Raw genomic sequence first — 19,654 nt, forward strand, 5'->3', positions numbered from 1 at the left:
TGTTTACTGAAGAAAAATCAGTGAAACTTATGTTCCCTTTGGAAAAAACAGTGGCATAAATTTCCTCATTCTTTATTCTCACCCTATCTCCCCTTTCCCCAAATGATGATGCCACTTCTTACTCGTGTTCATTCGGGTTCATGTGCATCTCTTGTCTCCTCTGCCTCGTACTAGCCCTAAAAAGTCCATGGCCTCTCCCCTGTAAACGCATCCACTTGGGCTGGGAAACAACAAAAATAATCCACAAGGTTTGCTTCCCCAAATTCCTGTTCAAGGATTGTCCCCAAGAAATGATAGCAACTGCCTTGGGGAACAAAGCTTCTGTGGTGAAGCTTGTGTGAGGAATATTAGGCAATACAACTGGGTTTCTCTCTGGCAGGACTCCTCGGAGCCTTTCCTCAGGGTTGTGCACTGTGACTCCTGAAGAGCAGGACAAAGCACGCTGCGTCCCCCACTGCAGACGTGCACAGGGCCCTTGTCTGCAACCCACACTGAGCACCTCCTTTCCTGCGGCCGGAATGCAGGCTGCATTGGTCACCTCCCTGCCCCGCTCTGAACTCGGGCAACGCCTGCTATCTGAGCCATGCACCTGGGACTCATCTCCTGCAGCCAGGCTGTCAACCCCTGACAAACCAGCACTGCACTGCCTTTGAACTGCCCACTGCTTGTCCTGCTGTTTCTTGGCTCCCAGTGCCACAGGGTAATTGAAGCTGGGAAGGCTTTCCTGGTGGCTCAGATGGTAGAGAATCTGCCTGCAAAGTGGGAGACCCGGCTTTGATCCCTGGGTTGAGAAGAACCCTTGGAGAAGAAAATGGCTACCCACTTCAGTATTATTGCCTGGAGAATTCCACGGACAGAGGAGTCTGGCAAGCTACAGTGCATAGGGTGTTAAAGAGTCAGACAAAACTGCGTGACTAACACACACACAAGCATTAACCAAAGGGCTTTATCCTCCCCCTTAAACCCCCCCTCACCCCATGCACAGCTCTTCTGCAGCAGCAGCTGCAGCACGGAGCCCACCAGCCCTTGGAGATCCCTTTGCACCCTCAGGACACACTGCAGAGCAAAGCACCCTATAAGGAAGGAGGCTCTGACAGAGGGGTGGTTTGGGACAACCCTGTGGGGAGGGGAAGAGAAGCAGGGGGACCAAGTCAGAGGGCTGTCTTCTTGGGGAAAAGGCTGTGAGCCTTCAGGAACCATCTTCACTTGCTGTGGGCTGACCAAGCAGGGGTAGAGGAGGGGCAGCCCTCCCTGCCGTCCAGGCCAGCATCGGGCATTCAGGGCCCAGCAAGGGGACACCAATAAGGCCCAGGGCGGAACTGGGGCCAAGGTGAGGGTGTGTTCATGGTCAGCAGCTGGGGATGCCTTCTTGCACCCAAAAGCCAAGGCCCAGATTGAGCCTGTAGTAGAGACCAGTGGAGGACTGAGTTGCCCAGACCAGCCAAGATGCCATCTTGTGAGGGGGTTGAACCTGAACGAGATTGTTTAAACCTGAAGACATAGGGCTATGCTGACCGGGAGGTTAGTCTCCATCCCCTCAGTGAGTAGGGACTCATAATGGGATCTCCAGCCCCTCTAAATACCAAGGGGCCCGCCACCCCCAAAAAGAGCTTCATAGCCGGAGTACACAGGCTCTGGGGAGGCTGACCTTGGCATAGGCGGTGGTGACCAGGCTGGCCCACTTCTCTGGGGTCTTGGTCCTGTACAGCTTGGAGGGGACACAGCCGGGCAGCAGCTCCTGGATGGCCTGGCTCCCGGCCGAGGCACCGAGCTGCACGTAGCAGTGCTGGGCCAGCAGCTCCACCAGCTCTTCCTCCTGCAAGGCCCAGGCACACACACGGGAGCCAGGGTGGGGTGTGCATGTGCGAGCCCACTCTCCCCCAGGAAGCCTTGCCCCTGATGAGTGCTCACCCCCCACAGCGGAGGTGAGCAGCCGCCTCTGCTAGGCAGGACCTGCCCCTCCCCCAACACGGCAGAGCGCCTGTGTGCGCTGACTGGGCCCAACACGGGCTGCGCTCCTATTGGCAGGCCGGAGTCTCCCAGCAGCCCAGCCTGAAGACAAGGCGGGTGTCCTGCATGCTCCTTGTTCAGCCTTCATGAGCCAGTGAGTGTGCGGGATTGAGCTCTGGGGCCTGGAGCCCCAACACTGCTGAATGAGGTGAGTGCTGTTGTTCAGTCACTGAGTCGTGTTCGACTCTTTGTGACCCCGTGGACCACAGGACATTAGGTTTCTCTGTCCTTCACTTGTGGACAAGGCCTTTACCCTGTCTCCCCCTGTCCCTAGCCATTCCTGCAGAGCCTCTGCTAGGATTCATGTGGGCAGGAGCCTGTGTAAGTCACTAGCATACCCAGCACACAGAAGGTTCCCTGCTCCAGGCGCCCCACAGGGACAAGCTGCCCTGTTCTTTCCAAGGAGACAAACCTTGCCCAGCCATCTATTTGCCTGCCCTCTGTCCCCACGACCCCTTTGCCCCCACCTCTCCCTGCCCACTGCCCTGCTCCAGGCAGGCCTCCAGGACTGCCACAGTTGCCTCCAGTTCCCAGCTCATCCTCTGGATTCAGGCCTGGGGAGGTCTGCACCCGCTGAACAGGCACAGCATTGCCCAAGGAGGTCAGGTGCGTGGGCTCCCCTACCCTGAGTCTCACAACCACACAGAAAGCTCTGGTGACTGCACCTTCCAGGAGAGAGCCAGAGGCTCAGAGAGGTGACCTAACGTTCCAAGGCCAGACCGCCAGGAAGAGGCACACGTGGGACCTGAATTCAAGTGCTGGGACTCCAAGGCCGTGTTCCTGACCCCCAGGCCCTGCTGTCCCATGAGCAGCTGCTGTGGTGAGGTTAGGTGGGCCTGGGGCTGACTGGGCAGAGTGGTGCTTTGCTGTTGGCGGCAGATGGCTCAAACCCCAGAAGCTTGAGTGAACCTGTGGCTAAAGGAGGGGATGGAGGCTACTGGGCAGGGACAGCTGCTCCCAAAGGGCCGCAGGGACCTGTACTCGCAGATACATCCCAGGCCCACTCCTCTCCCTCAGCCTCCTGCCCTTCATGACCCACAGGGCCTCCCCAGGGACATGCCTGGTGCCCAGCCCAGCTGCCCTTGTTCTGTCTCAAAGTCCCTGCCCTGGAGCAGGGCCCTTCCCCAGGCTGTCTGAGAGGGGGGTCTTTGGGGCCCTGAGCGCTGCGGTCCCCTCACCTTCTCGAAGGGGTACTCGCCAAGCCAGACTCCATGGAGGACTTGGCGGTAAATGAGATGGGTGCTGACCGGGTCCTCCTGGGAGTCGTGCCACGGGGTGAAGAACTCCTTCCGGAAGTAGATGCGCCAGGGCGCCTGGCGCTCACTCTCGCCCCTCTCCCGGGCCAGTTGCTCACACTGGGCCAAGGCATCCATCACGTGGTCACGCCCGCTGCCCAGGGACCAGAACTGAGACCAGAATCAGAGCGGCAGGGGTGAGCGACTGCTGCGTGTCAGCCCCCCAGGGACACCTGCCTTTGCCATACCCATGTGGAGGTGTGGACATCAAGAGGACAGGAACCCTTCAGACTCCTCCCTATTGGGCGTGGCCTGTCATTCACCCCTAAACACGCCTAGACTCTCCCCCTGCCGGCCCCTCTCACAGGAGGCTCATGTGTATACCTGGTTCTGAGCGTGGGAATCAGGGCATCTGGGTGGGTCGACGATGTGGGGTCAGGATGGGGCAGTGCTGGTGTGACCTCCACATGGATGCATGGGATTCTGAGCTCCTCAGGGTGAGGGGCTTGGCGCAGGATGTAGGCACAGCAGGGGACCTTCCAGGTGTGTGTGTGAGATACTAGGCTGAGTGTGTGAGTGTTGGGCCAGGGGGCAGGCTGCCTGGTTAGGAGGCACGTCTATAAGCGGGAGTTTGTGCTCCCATCTGTGTTTGGCAGCTGGGAAGGTGAATGGTGCCTAGGCTGGCATGATACAAGGGCTGGTGTTGCCCTGCATGTGTGAAGGAGGCGGGCGGTGGATGGGACCCCTGGCCAGTACCTTGTCGTACACGGCGACCTGCAGAGAAAAGCCCAGGTGGTCGCTGAGGCCCTGCTTGCGGGCGATGTGCAGGCAGACTTCCCGAGACGTTGAGGCTGAGTCCACCATGACTGTCAGGCTCTCTCCAGTCGCCAAGCTGATATGGATTGGGATGTGCTTCTTGGACTTGACAGCCTGGGGACGGACGAAGACTCAGGTCCTCTGCCCAGGAGGCCCCTCGAGTCAGTTGCCTGCGCTGGAGCTCCTGGAACTCTGCGATGGGAGGCTGGCCCACCAGCCCCTCTTCCCAACCCACTGCCACTGCGGGAGCATTCCCATGGGTTCTGGTGGGCGGGGCCTTCTGAGGCCCCGCCCAGCTCGGCAAGTCATTTACGAAGTCCTGGCCAGCAGACATCGCTGCTGAACTGAAGAACCCGCCAGGGCAAGAGCTGTTTAAGCACCGTGTCCGTGGGGGTGCAGCCTGTACTGGAAGGCCCCATTTTAACATGAGTTCCCTGAGCTTTGGCGAGATTGGGTGACCCAGAATCACAGAAAAAAGCTCTCGGAGATGTCTGAGTCTTGGACTCTGGAACGTTTTGGGTCAGAGGAAGCCACTGTTACTCTCTGTGTACAGCAGGGCTTGAGCACAGGCCACATAGCTGCAGCGAGTTCACTTTCAACTCCAAGGCTTCTGGACAGAGCAAGTAGATGAGGTGGAGGAGGGAAGTCCCGTGGATGTTGGTGGCAGAGTGAGAACAGGACGGGGTGTGGTGGGAGGTGCTCTCTGTGTCCTGGTATAGGGCACCGCAGGGCATAGAGTGTGAGTACCTTCCAGGAGCCACGGGTAGAGTGGGGGCCAGACCCTACCTGTGTCTGAAGTACTGTTCCTGAGGATCCTGCAAGAACTCACAGGTAACACAAACAAGAATGCCACCTAGGTAGACAACTTTGCATGACCATATACAATGCAAGTGTCTTTGGGAGGGGTAAGCTTTAGGCAGTTAGCAGCCACTCACACCCTGCAGCTAAGGAACTAAGACTGATTTTCCCCTTCAGCTAGAAGGGCCCTAAGTGAAAGAGAAAGTGTTAGTTACTCAGTCATGTCTGACTCTTTGCAACCCCATGGACTGTAGCCCACCAGGCTCCTCTGTCCATAAAATTCTCCAGGCAAGTATACTGGAGTGGGTAGCCATTCCCTTCTCCAGGGGATCTTCCCAACCCAGGGATTGAACATGGGTCTCCTACATTGCAGCAGATTCTTTACCATTTGAGCCACCAAGGAATATCAATTTAGATGTGGGGGAGGTGGCACTTTTGAAGCCTGGACTGGGCCTGGAGAGGCTGAGCCCCAGCTGGGGCTCCCAGAGACCACTGGCCCAGAAGAGCGGGGAGGGGCCCAGAGCACATACTTCCTGTTTTCAGCCCCATGAGCTGTGCTGGAGGAGTCACGGGGGCTGCCACCACCCCACACTGGCTGCCTCCCATCCCCTCCAGCCCCTACCTGCAGCTCCAGCCAGGAGGGGGGCTCTGTGCGCACCCCATTGGCACAGGTGCGTCTCAGGCGCTCAGCACAGAAGGGCCCGTAGCCGACTGGTCCTTGACCAATGAAGTTCAGCAGATACTGGTGGATGAGGAAGGGAACGGCATGAAGGTACTTAGAATGGAGGCCACTTTCTATTCACTGTCCAGATTCTAGGAACTATGATACTAATTGTAATTATGGATGATGTATTACTTGGCAATCATTTTACAATACACACCTATATAAAATCACAACACTGTATACCCTACATTTGAACAATGTTATATGTCAATAATATCTCAATAAAACTGGAAAAAAGCTAAAAATGATAATAGTGATAGCAAAGATGCAATAACACGGGGCTGTCACACTATGAGGAGTATCAGTTGCACAACATTTCTGAGGACCCATTTGTCAATATGTTTTAAATAGTACATAATTTTAAAGTGTGTTCACTCTTTGACCTAATTTGGTAAAGGTAAAAATAATTTGGTAAAGGTAGATATATAGTTTTTAATCATAGTGGTGTTTATGGTGATGGGCAATTGGAAGATAGATCCTACATGTCCATCAAAAAGTGAAATATGCATTAGGAACACTAGCAAATGGCATTAGCACTGCCATTTGGGGACAGTTTATGACGTGAGAAGACGCTTATAAGTGAAAGCTGCAGGAGAGCCGATGTTCAAAATATGTTCCATGAGATATTGAAACAAGGTGTTGAAAAGCTTTTTGTCTCTCAGAGAGATTCTTTGAGAAGATGCAGCCTGGAAGGATTTACTGCTGTCAAGGCTGCCCCAGGGCAGATGGCCAGGGTGATCAGACTTCCTGCTGTCCCTGGAGGCATGAGCGGTAGTGAGATTGTTTTCTGTGTGATCACAAGTATGACTCTCTCACACCACAAAAGGTCAGAAACCGTAATGCAAGTTGCCTCTGGGTGTGAAGATGACTTTTATCTTCTATTTAGACTTTTTACATTTCCTACACATTACTTTTTTCTCCCTCTTGGCTGCAGGGCATATGGGATCTTAGTTCCCCAACCAGAGACTGAACCTGTGCTCTCTGCAGTGCAAGAGCAGACTCCTAACTACTGGATCACCAGGGAAGTCCCCCCTACATATTACTTTTATATTCAGAACCAAAAGGTGTATTAGAGTAGCGAAGCCTGGGGCCTCCAACACTTGGAAACACCTCTCTTGTTAGTTCTTAGGCCTAGAGGGAGATGCTGCATCCAGCCTCTCATTGGTACGGATTCCTCAACACTTTTGTCTTTTCGATGCCCATTTCATCCACCACCTCACTGTCTTTTGGTGATGGAGCCCAGATGAGATGGCCCTGCAGATCCTGATTAGGGGCCGGAGGAGCATCCTCTTTCATAGACGTGAAACTGAGGCCCAAAGAAGGCCAGGCACTGCTGCCCATCCTGGCCTGCAGGAGCAGGAGAGCCAGGCCATGGGCTGGGGTTTCTCCATCTGCTGCAGGGCCCTGGGCCCACCCATGCTGACCCCACCCTCAGGTCCTGCTCCTGCCCCTCCCCACCTTCAGGAACCTCTCAGAAGGCGGGAAGCAGCCCAGGCACAGGCCGAGCAGGATCCAGCCCCTGGCCAGGCTGCTTGTTTTGTAGTTCTCTGAGAGCTGCTTGCAGATCTGGCAGTAAATTTCGTCCCTGAAAGACACAGAGCAATGGGAGGCCAGGCTGGGGGCTGGCTCTGGAGGAGGGGAGGAACCCTATATTCTGTATATAAAATCTTCCTAAATCTCTGGCTCACCCCTCACCTACACATGTCTGAGGCAGACTCCAGGCAGCGCAGCAAAGGCTAAAATAACTGCACAGGGATTCCAGCTGCTGCTTACCACAGGGAGACAGAGTTTGAATCCAACCAAACTAATTGCCTCCCAAAACGAAAAGTCTTTGAAGGAATGTAACAGATTCCAGAGTCTTCAAACATATCATCCCCAAATGTCTAAGATAACAACCCCAAAGTACTAGGCTACTGAGAAAATAATAGTCAAGTATCAGACAAATGAGGAGACAGGAAAACATGATTATTCTCAAGAGAAAAGGCAGTCAATGGAAACTGACCCCAAGATGAACCAAATATTGATTTATCAGGAAAGGTTTTAAAATTACCCTGACTATGATCAAAGATATAAAGGACATTAGGCTCATAGTGAATGAACAAACAGGAAATCTTGGCAAAACAGAAACTATTTTAAAAAAAAAAAGAGTCAAGTGCAAACTCTGGAATTGAAAAATATAATATTTGATATTTTAAAAAATATTGGATGGGTATAACAGCAGACTGGGGAAAACAAAAGAAAAATCAGTTAATGTGAAGACGGATTAATAGAAAATATCTAACCTAAAGAACAGAAGGGGAAAAAAGAAAGCACAGATGAACAGACCCCTTAGGGATGTGACAGACAATATAAAAGTCTTCTACAGATTTAATTAGAGTTCAAAGGAAAAGAGAGAGAATGAAGTAGAAAAAAACATTTGAAAAAAATTATGACTCAAATTGCTTGAGTTTGGTTAAAAATATTAATAATAACTTAAAATATGTGAACCCCTGAAATACAGTAGTCTGTCCTTATAAGCAGTATACATAGTTCTTAAAATTTGTATAAAAACACAATTTCTGTAAAGCAAATTATATATAAAGCAAAACATATATAGAATAAATGAGGAACTTGCCCATTTACAGGGTCTTGCAGTAAAGCTGGTTATAAGATGAATCAACAGCCCATGATGAGTTTGTCTTCCTAAAACTGGGTTTTACCCAGGGGTTTTAATGCAGAGCATTAGAGAACCCATGGTTGTTGTACCATCTGCTGTCCTGAGAGCCAGCCTGCAGGCTCCAGGGTGGGGAGCAGGTTAGGGATGGGGCCCTGGGCTGAGAGCTAGTGAGGGGCTGTGTTCTCAGGGGGCGTGATGGGGGTGGGGACTGACCTGAGGTCGGGACGCAAGATGGCGTAGCCCACAACGAACTGCACCTTCTCCAGGTTGGACATGGGTCGGTCTGAGAGGGGGCTGTCCTCTTCAAATACCTCTTCTCCAATATTCAGCTGGCTGGCCACCTTGAAACCCAAAGGTGGCAGTCAGGACAACCAAGATCGCTTCCATTTGCAAAGAAGGAAACTGGGTGAAAGCCTGGAACGCTGCAGCCGGCTGGCCAGTGGGCAGCAGAGCTGGGAGCAAGCCTGGGCCCCCTGGCCCTGGGCTTACCTGGCCTGTAACCCAGGAGGACCGCTTCAGCTTCATGGAGGAGATGTCCTTGGTCCCTCTGTCCCTGCGGCTGGGCCTCTGTGGAGGGAGACAGCTCCTGAGGGAAGGTGAAGCCTGGGCAGCACCTCCAAATCTAACCCAAGAGCCGCCTGGGTGGGGCTCATCTCTAGCTCCCGAGCCTTTTCCCAGCCTGACTCATAAAGCAGCATGCACTCCCTCATCTCCACCAAGCTGTGCAACTCTGACAGGTATGCACCGCCATCCTCACTGCTGGGTGAGGAAACAGGCGAGAGAACGTGAGAAACTGGACAAAAGCCGCTCGGCCAGATACTGGTCCTCCAGGAGGGTTCAGGACTGCTCCGATTCCAAAGTCAGGACCTCGCACCAGCCAAGTGGGTTGGGTCTGAACCCAGGCGCCCAGGACAGCCACAGGCTACAGTCATTCTCTGTGATCATGTGGTGGATGAACCAGAACACACTCTGCCCACTGCAAGGTCAGAGTTTTGCTAGAGACTCAGAAGACTAGACTTTGGGGCCCGGGCCCACTCCCAGCCATCAGGATCGGATGGTCTCCGTAGGCAGGGGTCACAGCCTGTCCTGATGGTGTCATGAGAAGTTGTTGCCAAAATCAGAGCTCACTGTGGGACTGGGCTTGGGCTGGGATGAGCCAGGTCTGAGGCTGGGCACGGGCTTCTGTGTGTGCATGCTGTGTGCTCAGTTGCTCAGCTGTGTCCAACTCTTCGCCGTTGCATGGACTGTATAGCCTGCCAAGCTTGTCTGTTCATGGGATTTTCCAGGCAAGAATACTGGAGGGGGTGTCATTTCCTCCTCTAGGGGATCTTCTCGACCCAGGGGTTGAACCTGTGCCTCTTACATCTCCTGCACTGGCGGGCAGATTCCTTGCCACTAGTGCCACGTGGGAAGTGGGCAGTGGCTTCTGGCTGGGTTAAAACTGGTTTGCCACACAGGGACCAAATTGAAAATACATTAGCTGGTGAACGAGGGTGGGCAGGGCTCAGTAAGACCCCTGCCCCTCCTTGGGGGCACACACACTTAATAAGCGTGCAAGAAGGAGCACTGGGGATCTGACTCTGTGCTCACCTTCCAGAGGTGCCGGCGGCTCAACCACCTCTCGATGTCCCCTCCCTGAGTAGTGGCCAGACTCCAAGGTGACCCCCAGGGAACCTTGCCTCCTGACATTCTCACCCACAATGGCATGCAGGCAATGAAGCCTCCTTCCTGCTTTCTCTCTTACGTCACTTGTCATGGAGGAAGCAAATTGTGAGAACACTCAGGCAGCCCAGTGGAGAGGTCAGGGTGGCCAGAGCTGAGGTCTCCCACCATCAGCTATTTGAGGGAGCCATTCAGAGGCAGATCTTGTGGCCCCGGTCAAGCTTTAAATGACAGTTTGGCTGCAACTTTGTTAGAGACCTGGAGCCCGAACTAACGAACTAAGCCACTCCTGATCCTCAAAAACTGTCTGAGATAATGAATGTGGGCTGTCTCATGTCATCACCTTTAGGGGTTCATTTGTTGCACAGCAATGGATGACATTACACTAGGCAGAGTCCATGTCTCTAGAGGTCATGGAGTCAGGGCTTGAGCTTGGGCAACTTCCGTGTAACCTCTGGACCAGATTTGACTATGTAACCCCAGATTGCAGACCTGCTTAGATGTCTGTGCAGTTGCTCTGCTATCTGAGCACCTCATGTTTGGGGGCCTGTGATATTTCAGTTTATAATAAGAAATAGATACTTAGTCTTTGTCCCCATTGCTGGCACAGAACTCCTAAAACCCTTGGAATCGCCTGTGATAAAGATGTCTTTTTATGTTAATGAGGTGACTTTTAGAAAGCACCTAAGGATGGGGGCAAAGCTTTGGTTTTTCCAGTAGTCATGTATGGATGTGTGAGTTGGATGGTGAAGAAAGCTGAGTGCTGTAGAATTGATGCTTTTGAACTGTGGTGTTGGAGAAGACTCTTGAGAGTCCCTTGGACTGCAAGGAGATCCAACCAGTCCATCCTAAAGGAGATCACTCCTGGGTGTTCATTGGAAGGACTGATGCTGAAGCTGAAACTCCAATACTTTGGCCATCTGATGTGAAGAACTGACTCATTTGAAAAGACCCTGATGCTGGGAAAGATCGAAGGCGGGAGGAGAAGGGGATGACAGAGGATGAGATGATTGGATGGCATCACAGACTTGATGGACATGAGTTTGAGTAGGCTCTAGGAGTTGGTGATGGACAGGGAGGCCTGGTGTGGTGCAGTCCATGGGGTCGGAAAAAGTCAGACACGACTGAGATACTGAACTGAAGGATGGGGGCTGGTGGCTAGTGGTCAAGGGGAGGAGGGAAGGCATAAAACTGAGCTCAGTTGGCTCAATGGCCAGTGATTTATTTGATCATATCAATGAAGTGAGGCCTCTGTCAAGACCCAAAAGGACAGGGGTCAGAGAGTTTCCAGGCTGGTGAACACATGGAGATTTGGGGACAGTGGTACCTGGAGAGGGCATGCAAGTTTCTTAATCTTTTTCATATCTTGCCCTGTGCATTTCATACCTTGCCTCTTTCATCAGGCTGTAGTGACTTGTATCCTTTATAATAAACCAGTAGGCTAGTGAGGACAATGTTACTCTGAATTCTCTGAGCTGCTCTTGCAAATTAATCAAACCCAAGGAGGAGGTGTGAGAATGTCTAATTCAAGCCAGGTAGTCAGCAAATAAAGACCAATCTGGACTTGCATTAAAGTAGGGGTAATCTAGAAGGACCGGGCCCTTCGTCTGTGGAATTGGACACCATCTCCAGGCAGATAGTATCCAAACCGAGTTGAATTTTAGGACACCCAGCTGGTGCTGAGAAGATTTGGTGGAAAAAACCCATATACATTGGAACTGGTGTCAGAATTACAGGCCGCTGTGGGGCTCCCGTTGCTGGTGGGCCCAAGTGCTATCACTGCTGTGTCATTCCTTTGAACTATTCTTGGTTAATTCCACTAAGATGATATCATGAAACTGAGGCCTTAGGAAGGGCTTCTGACCAAAAATGGATATAACAGCCTTTCATCAGAGGGCAGTGTAGAAAACGGGTAAAGAACTGGGTCTTTGAATTCAGTGGAGTGGATTCAAAGCCCAGCTGTGTAACATGTATTCACTGTGATTTGGGGGCAAGTTACTTAATTTTAGCTACAATAAATTTAATAATCCTACTTTGTAGGGATAGCTCCTCTGGAAATTAACTGAAGAGAAGCAGACGGCATACAGCATGTTGACAGTCGGTAACAACATTTGTTGTTATTATTACTGGTCTATGCATGTGAATCCTGAAGGGCTTCCCTAGTGGCTCAGACAGTAAAGAATCTGCCTGCAATGCAGGAGACCTGGGTTTGATCCCTGAGTCGGGAAGATCCCCTGGGGAAAGGAATGATTATCCGCTCCAGTATTCTTACCTGGAGAATCCCATGGACAGACGAACCTGACAGGCTACAGTCCATGGTGTCTCAAAGGGTCAGACACAGCTGAGTGACTAAGCACCAAGTTTGACTAAGTCAAACCCAGTGTTCAGCGTCTGAAGGACCTTCTCCAATAATGACTGTATAATTCACAAAGTCCTGGGTATAACGCCTGACTCATGAGTTCCTGAGTGCAATTCAAGACTGAAAACCCTAGGGGTGCCTAGGTCCTATGGGCGATGCTCACTCCACACTGTGCCTCCCCTTTCTGGTCCAGCTTCTCCAGGCCCTGGGCCTGGGGACACCGGGAGGGCATCTCCCCTTGGCAGTGCCCTCATGGCGCACCTGTGCTGATCTGCTGTGTTGTGGAGGCTGGGTGCTGCTGTCCTTGCCCAGGGCATCGTGGATCTGCCGCATCACTGAGCCGCCACGCAGGGTGTTCCTGGTGAAGAGCACTGGCTCCGGAAGGTCGCCCATGAACCGCAGGATGATGCTCCATACAGCCAGGGCAGCCTGGGAAAACAGAGACAGAGCCCCGGCTTGGAACCCAGCTGCATGCAGCACAGAGCCCACAGCATCCTGCCCCTTTGTTGCTCCCGCAGAGTCAGCGGGAGGCCTGAGCCACTAGAAAGCACGGGACCAGGCACCGAGCAGTCAGTGTCATCCTCGTGGTAGAGCAGAGGGTATCGGAGGGGCCGCCGGATATGTGTGTGGCTGGCTGATTTCTGGAAGTAGGTCACAGCGAACTTGGGGAAGGTGTACTCGGCCAGGTCATCCTCAGGCTCCTCCATCATGGGGACCGTGTCTAGGTCAACCTCAGGCAGCTTCTGGGTCATGTCCTTCAGATCCTGGGACAGAGACAAGGGTCCACTCTCCTCTCAGATGTGATCTGCCAGTGTGCACATCTTGGGGGCCAGGGAGCCCCAAGAAGGGCCTGCCTGGTTTGTGACAGGGTACAGAATGACCCACTCCCCCTTGTGTTGGGGACCGTCCCCTGCCCACACCTTCAGTGCATCCCTGGTGGGCTGCCAGGTGCTGGGTGGGCCTTGATATGAGAGGTACCCAGCAGCTTGCCCTCAGAGCCCTCTGCCTGTAGACCTCGGCTCCCCAGACACCCCCACTCCTTGCTGCCTCCTCCGCCTGTAGACCTCGGCTCCCCAGACACCCCCACTCCCTGCTGCCTCCTGCCTGCCTCCCTTAGGTGCCCCTCCAGGGGAGGTATCCCCAGCTGCCCCCACAGCACAGACGGTTTGTGGGTAGGTGGAGCTTGGAGGAGCAGGCATGATGAGCTCCTGGAGGGATGCAGTGAGAGTCAATAGGACGGCCCTGGAGCTGCCCTCTCTGCCCAATCCTCCTGCTCTGCTCCCCACCCCCAGTCCCACAGGTCCCATTCTGCAGAGCAGCAGCCAATGAGATGCTCTGTGACAGCGGCCAAATACAGGTGGGAAACACTGCCCAGTTGAAAGCCCAAGAACATTTGCACAGTAAAGGCTCTAGGAAGCCTTGCAGCTAAGACACCTTCTTAACTTGAAAGGGGCTGACCATAGAGACCCTCACTCCTCTTTTCTCTGCATCTTCACCCACAACCACAGAACTCACTCCTCGAGCCAAGTCGTGGCTTTTCAGTAAAGCCTAGAGGTTGGCTGAAGCCTGGGACCGGGCAGGCACCCCACAAGATCCCATGCTGGGCTGGCAGGGCCCAACTTACCTCAATGTCCGGTGTGGCCGGGCTATCCTGCCCACCAGTCAGGGAAGGCAGGAAGCCAAACACCTGCTCCACCATCTCTGTGTCGGTGATGGTGTCGTAGATGGACTTACGCTTCCTTTTGGGTGTAGCGCTTGGGCTCTTCTGCTCTTCAGCTGGAATGACCAGAGGCACCTGCACAGACACCCCGTGGGGCCAGAGTTGCCACCAGCCCAGCTGGGGCAAGCCCCTCACAAAGCTGAATAAACCTTCTGCTGCCATATTTGTCAAAATCAATAGGTTTCCCTTTAAAACCCTAGGTTTCAATAGCTAGAGGCACTGGAGATCAACCAGCCTGGGCTTCCTGTTTCAGAGAAGATGTAAAGAAGGGACACGCTTGCTTGTCCCCACATGGGACCACACCAAACCCCACAGATTCCCAGAACCTAGCTGAAAAACCCACTCAGGCCCACAAGGTCCCTTCATTAAAAGCAAGGAGGCTCCCCTGGGAGAGGGCCCTGGCCCGCCCGGTCTGTTGCTCGTCCAAGGCCATGTAGGTGTAGGAGCATCTGCTGATGAGGCTCTGCACTCTTTCTCGTTGTGGCCACTGTACCAGTACTGTGCTCAGGGGACCTGTATTATCTATGGAGCAGGAGAGAATTTCACCCTAGCCCCCTTCTTTATCACCATTGCCAATGAGTGAGTTCTGAGGAGTGAGGTTGAGTCTTGGGTCCTCTCTGGATGGAGGGAATGGGACCACCCAGGGGTGAAATGTCACAATGCAGGGATACACATCTCAGTGACTTTTGTTTGCCTCCTGCCCTCCCGTCTCTCCTGCCCAGACTCTCTTGAAGGCTATTGGTATTCTCTTGGTATTTCTCTGCCCTAAGCTATCAGACCCTCCCAGGAACCAGGCACCTCCACCCTCCTCCATGGAACTGTGGCCTCCCATAGCTCAGCTGACCCTGGTTTCCTAAGCCTTCCTGGGGACTGATCAGTGCTGCTGAAAAATCATCCCCAAAGCTAAAGGAAGGGGACCAAAGAACTTGAGTTCCAGATTCCAGGTATAAGACTGAGATAATCCATCTCCCATGCTGCATCCGCAGCACCCAGGGTATGAGCTGGCTGTGCCTGATGGTGGGGGCCTACTACGGTAGTAACTTTGGACCCAGAGGGGTCAGGAGTGTCTGATGATGGTCTTATGTTGCTGCCCATTCCTTCTGCCTGCCCTCCCTCATCTGCGCCCAGACATTCCCACCTGCCCGAGAGGGCAGTGACCACCTACATTGGCTTTCTGCTGCCGGAAGTTCCGTCGAGCAGCCATGCCCCTGGCATGTGCCTGGATGACCACCACAGCCCTCCTCTTGGCCTGGACTTGCTGGCGCACTAGGTAGCCCCTGCAGAGGGCCTGCAGCCTGACCATTCTCTGCCGCAGGGCCTGGTACTGCTTTGCCAGCAGATGGCTCCGGGCAATGGCCTGCAGACGCTCAAAACCCAAGAGGATCTGCGGAGGCAAGAAGGGCGTACACTCTCAGATGGACCTGGGACTGGCAGGGCACAGAGCAGAGAAAGGCTTCCTGAGGGGACAGAGAGCGAGAGGCAAGGTGTTCTCGCCAATTAGCTTTACAGTTACATGCTTTTTGGCAAAGTGCTGGTGCTAAAATTTTGCACACCTGTGAGCACAAGCAGATTAAGTGACTTATACTTGTAAAGCAGTTAGAGCCTGGCATGAAATTGGTGCTAAAGAAGTACTTTTACATGGCATAAATGATAGAGTGGTCTTCTGATGGCTGCTGCTGCTGCTAAGTCATTTCAGTCGTGTCCGACTCTGTGCAACCCCATAGACGGCAGCCCACTAGGCTCCCCCGTCCCTGGGATTCTCCAGGCAAGAACACTGGAATGGGTTGCCATTTCCTTCTCCAAAGCATGAAAGTGAAAGTGAAAGTGAAGTCGCTCAGTCGTGTTCGACTCCTAACGACCCCACGGACTGCAGCCTACCAGGCTCCTCCATCCATGGGATTTTTCCAGGCAAGAGTACTGGAGAGGGGTGCCATTGCCTTCTCCCTTCTGATGGCTAGTGACAGAGAACTGGGCTGGAAGTCACGTGGGTGGCAGGATTGCAGAGGTCCTGCTTTTCACACCTGCAGCCAAGTACAGTCAGCTTGTGTGGGGCTGTGACCTGGTGGAGGCCTTTGGCCTGCTCGATCAAGCAACTCCCTCACAGGGAACTTGAAAATAAAGAGGAAATAATAAACTATGAGCACGCACTTCTATGCTGCAAACACACTATGGGCCAGAGGTCTCTGAGCCTCTGGGCTGACTACTATTGGCTTTTCAAAGACCAACCCTGGTGCGTGCTGTCTGTGTAGGGTCGTGCTTCATTTTACAACCATCAAGTCACACAGGCCTGCATCTCAGCTCCAGCTCTGCTGCTTACTGACTGCGTGCTCTTGGGAAAATGACTTAATTTCTTTATGTCTCAGATCCATGACATATAGTGTTGGTTTAATAATAAATAAAATGATGCACATAGAGCAACACACCCCATGTAGCCTTTCCATCTGCGTGTTCCAGCCACAGTCATAGCCATGACCAAGGCAAGCAGTCAAGGAGGCCCAGCAGGGCATGTTAAAGGTGCCCCTGGTTTGTTTGCTTAGCAGACACTCATTAGCAGTGCCTGTGGTCAAGGAAAAGATTTGGAAGAAGTGCTTGAAACAGAATAATCAATCCGTTAACTTCTATTGCTGCCTGCAAATTGGGGGGAAAAAAACCAGCCACCATCTCATTTCAGAGCAGGACATCTCATTCCAGCTCTGGAGATGCCTCAAATCCTGCAGGAGAACACTTGAAACCCACAAACACGTGACCTGACACTGCTAAGAAGAGTGTGGGGTGCTGAGGTTTGTGACTGGTGATGCTCCTTGCCCCAGTGCTCACATTCATAAATAAATGTCTCACACTCACAAACAAATGTTGATATTGGTTTCTAACTGGACAGGTGTCCCCTGCCCCTGCAGGTTCCACCTCCCGCATGAGTTCTCTTACCAGCTTGAAGTTCCGCTGGCTGTAGTGGCCTCTCCACCAGGCCTGGAGGGTCACAGCTGCCTGCCTCTGCCTCAGGAACTCCTTCCTAGAAGGGGAAATGCAAGTCCGTGGTACCACAGGCATTTTAAAAGCCTCGGGGGCAGGGGGCGGGGGAGAGGGAAACTGATTTTGAAAGGAAGAGAGAAAACAAAATTCGGGTAAAAATGAATACACATGGTATTTCTTTTCCAGAAGACTTTATAGGCTGAAAGGTTAGGAACAAAAAATCTACTGCCAACAAATAAACTTGTGAATGAGGACAGTCTAGTTTCTGTTATTTATTAAATTTATCTTATATCTTTTATTTATTTATTTTTGCCATGCTATGCAACATGTGGGATCTTAGTTCCCTGACTAGGGATCAAACCTATGCCCCCTGCAGTGGCAGTGTGGCACTCTAACCCCTGGACTGCCAGGGAATTCCCGAGGACAGTCCAGTTTTTAGAATGAGGAGGAATAATTTCCTCATTACCCCCAAAGATCTGTGAAGGTATAAAACCAGTTTCCAACTTTTTATTCCTTGCCCCCTCCTCTGGCCACTAGCCCAGGAGTCTACTGAAATCAGGTCAGAAATCTTAGTACCAGAGCTCCTTTCTGGGGACAGGTCAAACCAGAGGGCAGCACCCAGGCGCTGGCAGCCTGGCAAGTGCCATCTAACTGCTCCCTCCACAAGGAGGAAGTGCTAGTGCTAAGTCACTTCAGTCGCGTCCGACTCTGTGCCACCCTATGGACTGGAGCCTGCCAGGCTCCTCTGTCCATGGTTTTCTCCAGGCAAGAATACTGGAGTGGGTTGCCATGCCTTCCTCCAACAGAGAGGGAAGTGGACTGAAAATGGAGGGATGATCTGAAACCTGGCCTCTGGAGAGTCAGAGGTGTATATGGTTGTATCTTTCTTCCCACACTTAACTGAGTTTTCTTATCACTTCTAATAATTTTTCAGGGTATTTTCTTAGGTTTAGAACAGTAGATTTCGATCATATTAAAAATCACCCTCAGGGAGTAGGGGCAGGGGGATTTAGATGAAGATGATCAAAATGTGCAAACTTCCAGTTATAAGTAAGTGCTAGGGATGAAATGCACATGGTGACCAGAGTGAATACGGCTCCAAGGCACATGCGAGAGTTGTTAGAGCAAACCCTAAGAAGGATTCTCATCAAAAGGAAAAAAAATTTCTTTTGTTTTTGTATCTATATGAGAAGATGGATATAATAATAACTCTGGTGGCCCAGTGGTAAAGAACCTGCCTGCTAGGAGGCTGTCCTAAGATGGCAGAGGAACAGGACAGGGAGACCACTTTCTCCCCCACAAGTTCATCAAAAGAACATTTAAGTGCTGAGTAAATTCCACAAAACAATTTCTGAATGCTGGCAGAGGACATCAGGCACCCAGAAAAGCAGCCCATTGTCTTTGAAAGGAGGTAGGAAAAAATATAAAAGACAAAAAAAGAGACAAAAGAGGTAGGGATGGAGCTCTGTCCTGGGAAGGGAGTCTTAAAAAGAGAGGTTTCCAAACACCAGGAAACACTCTCACTGCCAAGTCTGTGGTGAGCCTTGGAAGCACAGAGGGCAACATAACAGGGAGGAAAAATAAATAAATAATTAAAACCCACAGATTATGAGCCCAACAGTAACTCCCCCAGTGAAGAAGCAGCGCAGATGCCTGCACCCGCCACTAGCAAGCAGGGGCTGGGCAGGGAGGCGCGGGCTGCATTGCTTAGAGTAAGGATCTGGCCTGAATGCCCCAAGGGCAATTTGAGCAAACTAACTTGGGCTAGCAAACCAGACTGTGGGATAGCTACCACGCGAAAAGCCCTAAGACACCACCAGGCCCGCGCATGGAACAAAGGACTGAACAGAACTAGCCGGCTGCAGACCATCCCCCTCTGATGACAGGCAGCCAGAGCCGGAAGGGGGCAATCGCAGCCCCAGAGAGACATTATCTACCTAACTGCAAGCAGGCTTCTTTGCTAACCAAGACTTCTTGGGGTTCTGGACGGTCAACATCCACCTGAGAAGGTGTGCTGGTTGTACACCCAGAAAACCGAGCAGCAGGGACAGGGGAGGCGATAAGTCTCAGTGACCGAGCTCGCCAAACACCTCATCACCTGAGCTGCTTGGACCTGGGAAGGGCACAAAACTCAGGCCCAACCAAGTCTGCGCCTCTGAGGACTACCCAAGTGCCTGAACCTGAGCAGCTTAGACCTGGGAGGTACATGCAGCCCAGGGCTGGCCTCAGATGGTTCCCGGCGGAGCAACCTAGAGCCTGAGCAGTGTGGGCAGGGAAGGCACACGTGCCGAGAGCAGGGGCAGGCCCAGTGTGGCTGAGACACTGCGAGCACACGCCAGTGTTATTTGTTTGCAGCGTCCCTCCTTCCCCACAGCGGGACTGAACAAGTGAGCCTAAAAAAGTGTCCACCACCGCCCCCTTGTGTCAGGGCAGAAATCAGACACTGAAGAGACCAGCAAACAGAAGAAGCTATAACAGAGGGAACTGCCTTGGAAGTGACAGGTGCAATAGATTAAAACCCTGTAGTTAGTACCGACTACATAGGAAGGGCCTATAGATCTTGAGAAATATAAGCCAGACCAAGAAACTATTCAATAATGAACTGATCCCACAATACCCACAACAACACCAGAGAAAGTCCTAGATATATTTTTACTATTTTTACGATCATTCTTTTTTTTTTAATTTTTTAAAAATTTTAAGT

General features: G+C 52.3%; 1 protein-coding gene across 1 annotated transcript in view; it reads right to left on the minus strand.

Moving 5' to 3' along the window:
- MYO7B (myosin VIIB) overlaps positions 1-19,654 on the minus strand; it is a 107,067-nt gene that overhangs the window by 13,551 nt on the left and 73,862 nt on the right. The window contains exons 20-31 of the mRNA XM_006047410.3: positions 16,906-16,990; positions 15,146-15,364; positions 13,885-14,055; positions 12,824-13,024; positions 12,522-12,689; positions 8,729-8,806; positions 8,453-8,580; positions 7,042-7,168; positions 5,482-5,601; positions 4,002-4,175; positions 3,189-3,416; positions 1,649-1,816 (exon numbers count right to left, since the gene is read on the minus strand). Of these exons, the coding sequence (XP_006047472.1) occupies positions 1,649-1,816; positions 3,189-3,416; positions 4,002-4,175; positions 5,482-5,601; positions 7,042-7,168; positions 8,453-8,580; positions 8,729-8,806; positions 12,522-12,689; positions 12,824-13,024; positions 13,885-14,055; positions 15,146-15,364; positions 16,906-16,990 (1,867 nt within the window). The remainder of the gene's footprint in view (positions 1-1,648; positions 1,817-3,188; positions 3,417-4,001; positions 4,176-5,481; positions 5,602-7,041; positions 7,169-8,452; positions 8,581-8,728; positions 8,807-12,521; positions 12,690-12,823; positions 13,025-13,884; positions 14,056-15,145; positions 15,365-16,905; positions 16,991-19,654) is intronic.

Source organism: Bubalus bubalis, chromosome 2 (assembly GCF_019923935.1).
Source record: "Bubalus bubalis isolate 160015118507 breed Murrah chromosome 2, NDDB_SH_1, whole genome shotgun sequence".
Lineage (NCBI taxonomy): Eukaryota > Metazoa > Chordata > Mammalia > Artiodactyla > Bovidae > Bubalus > Bubalus bubalis.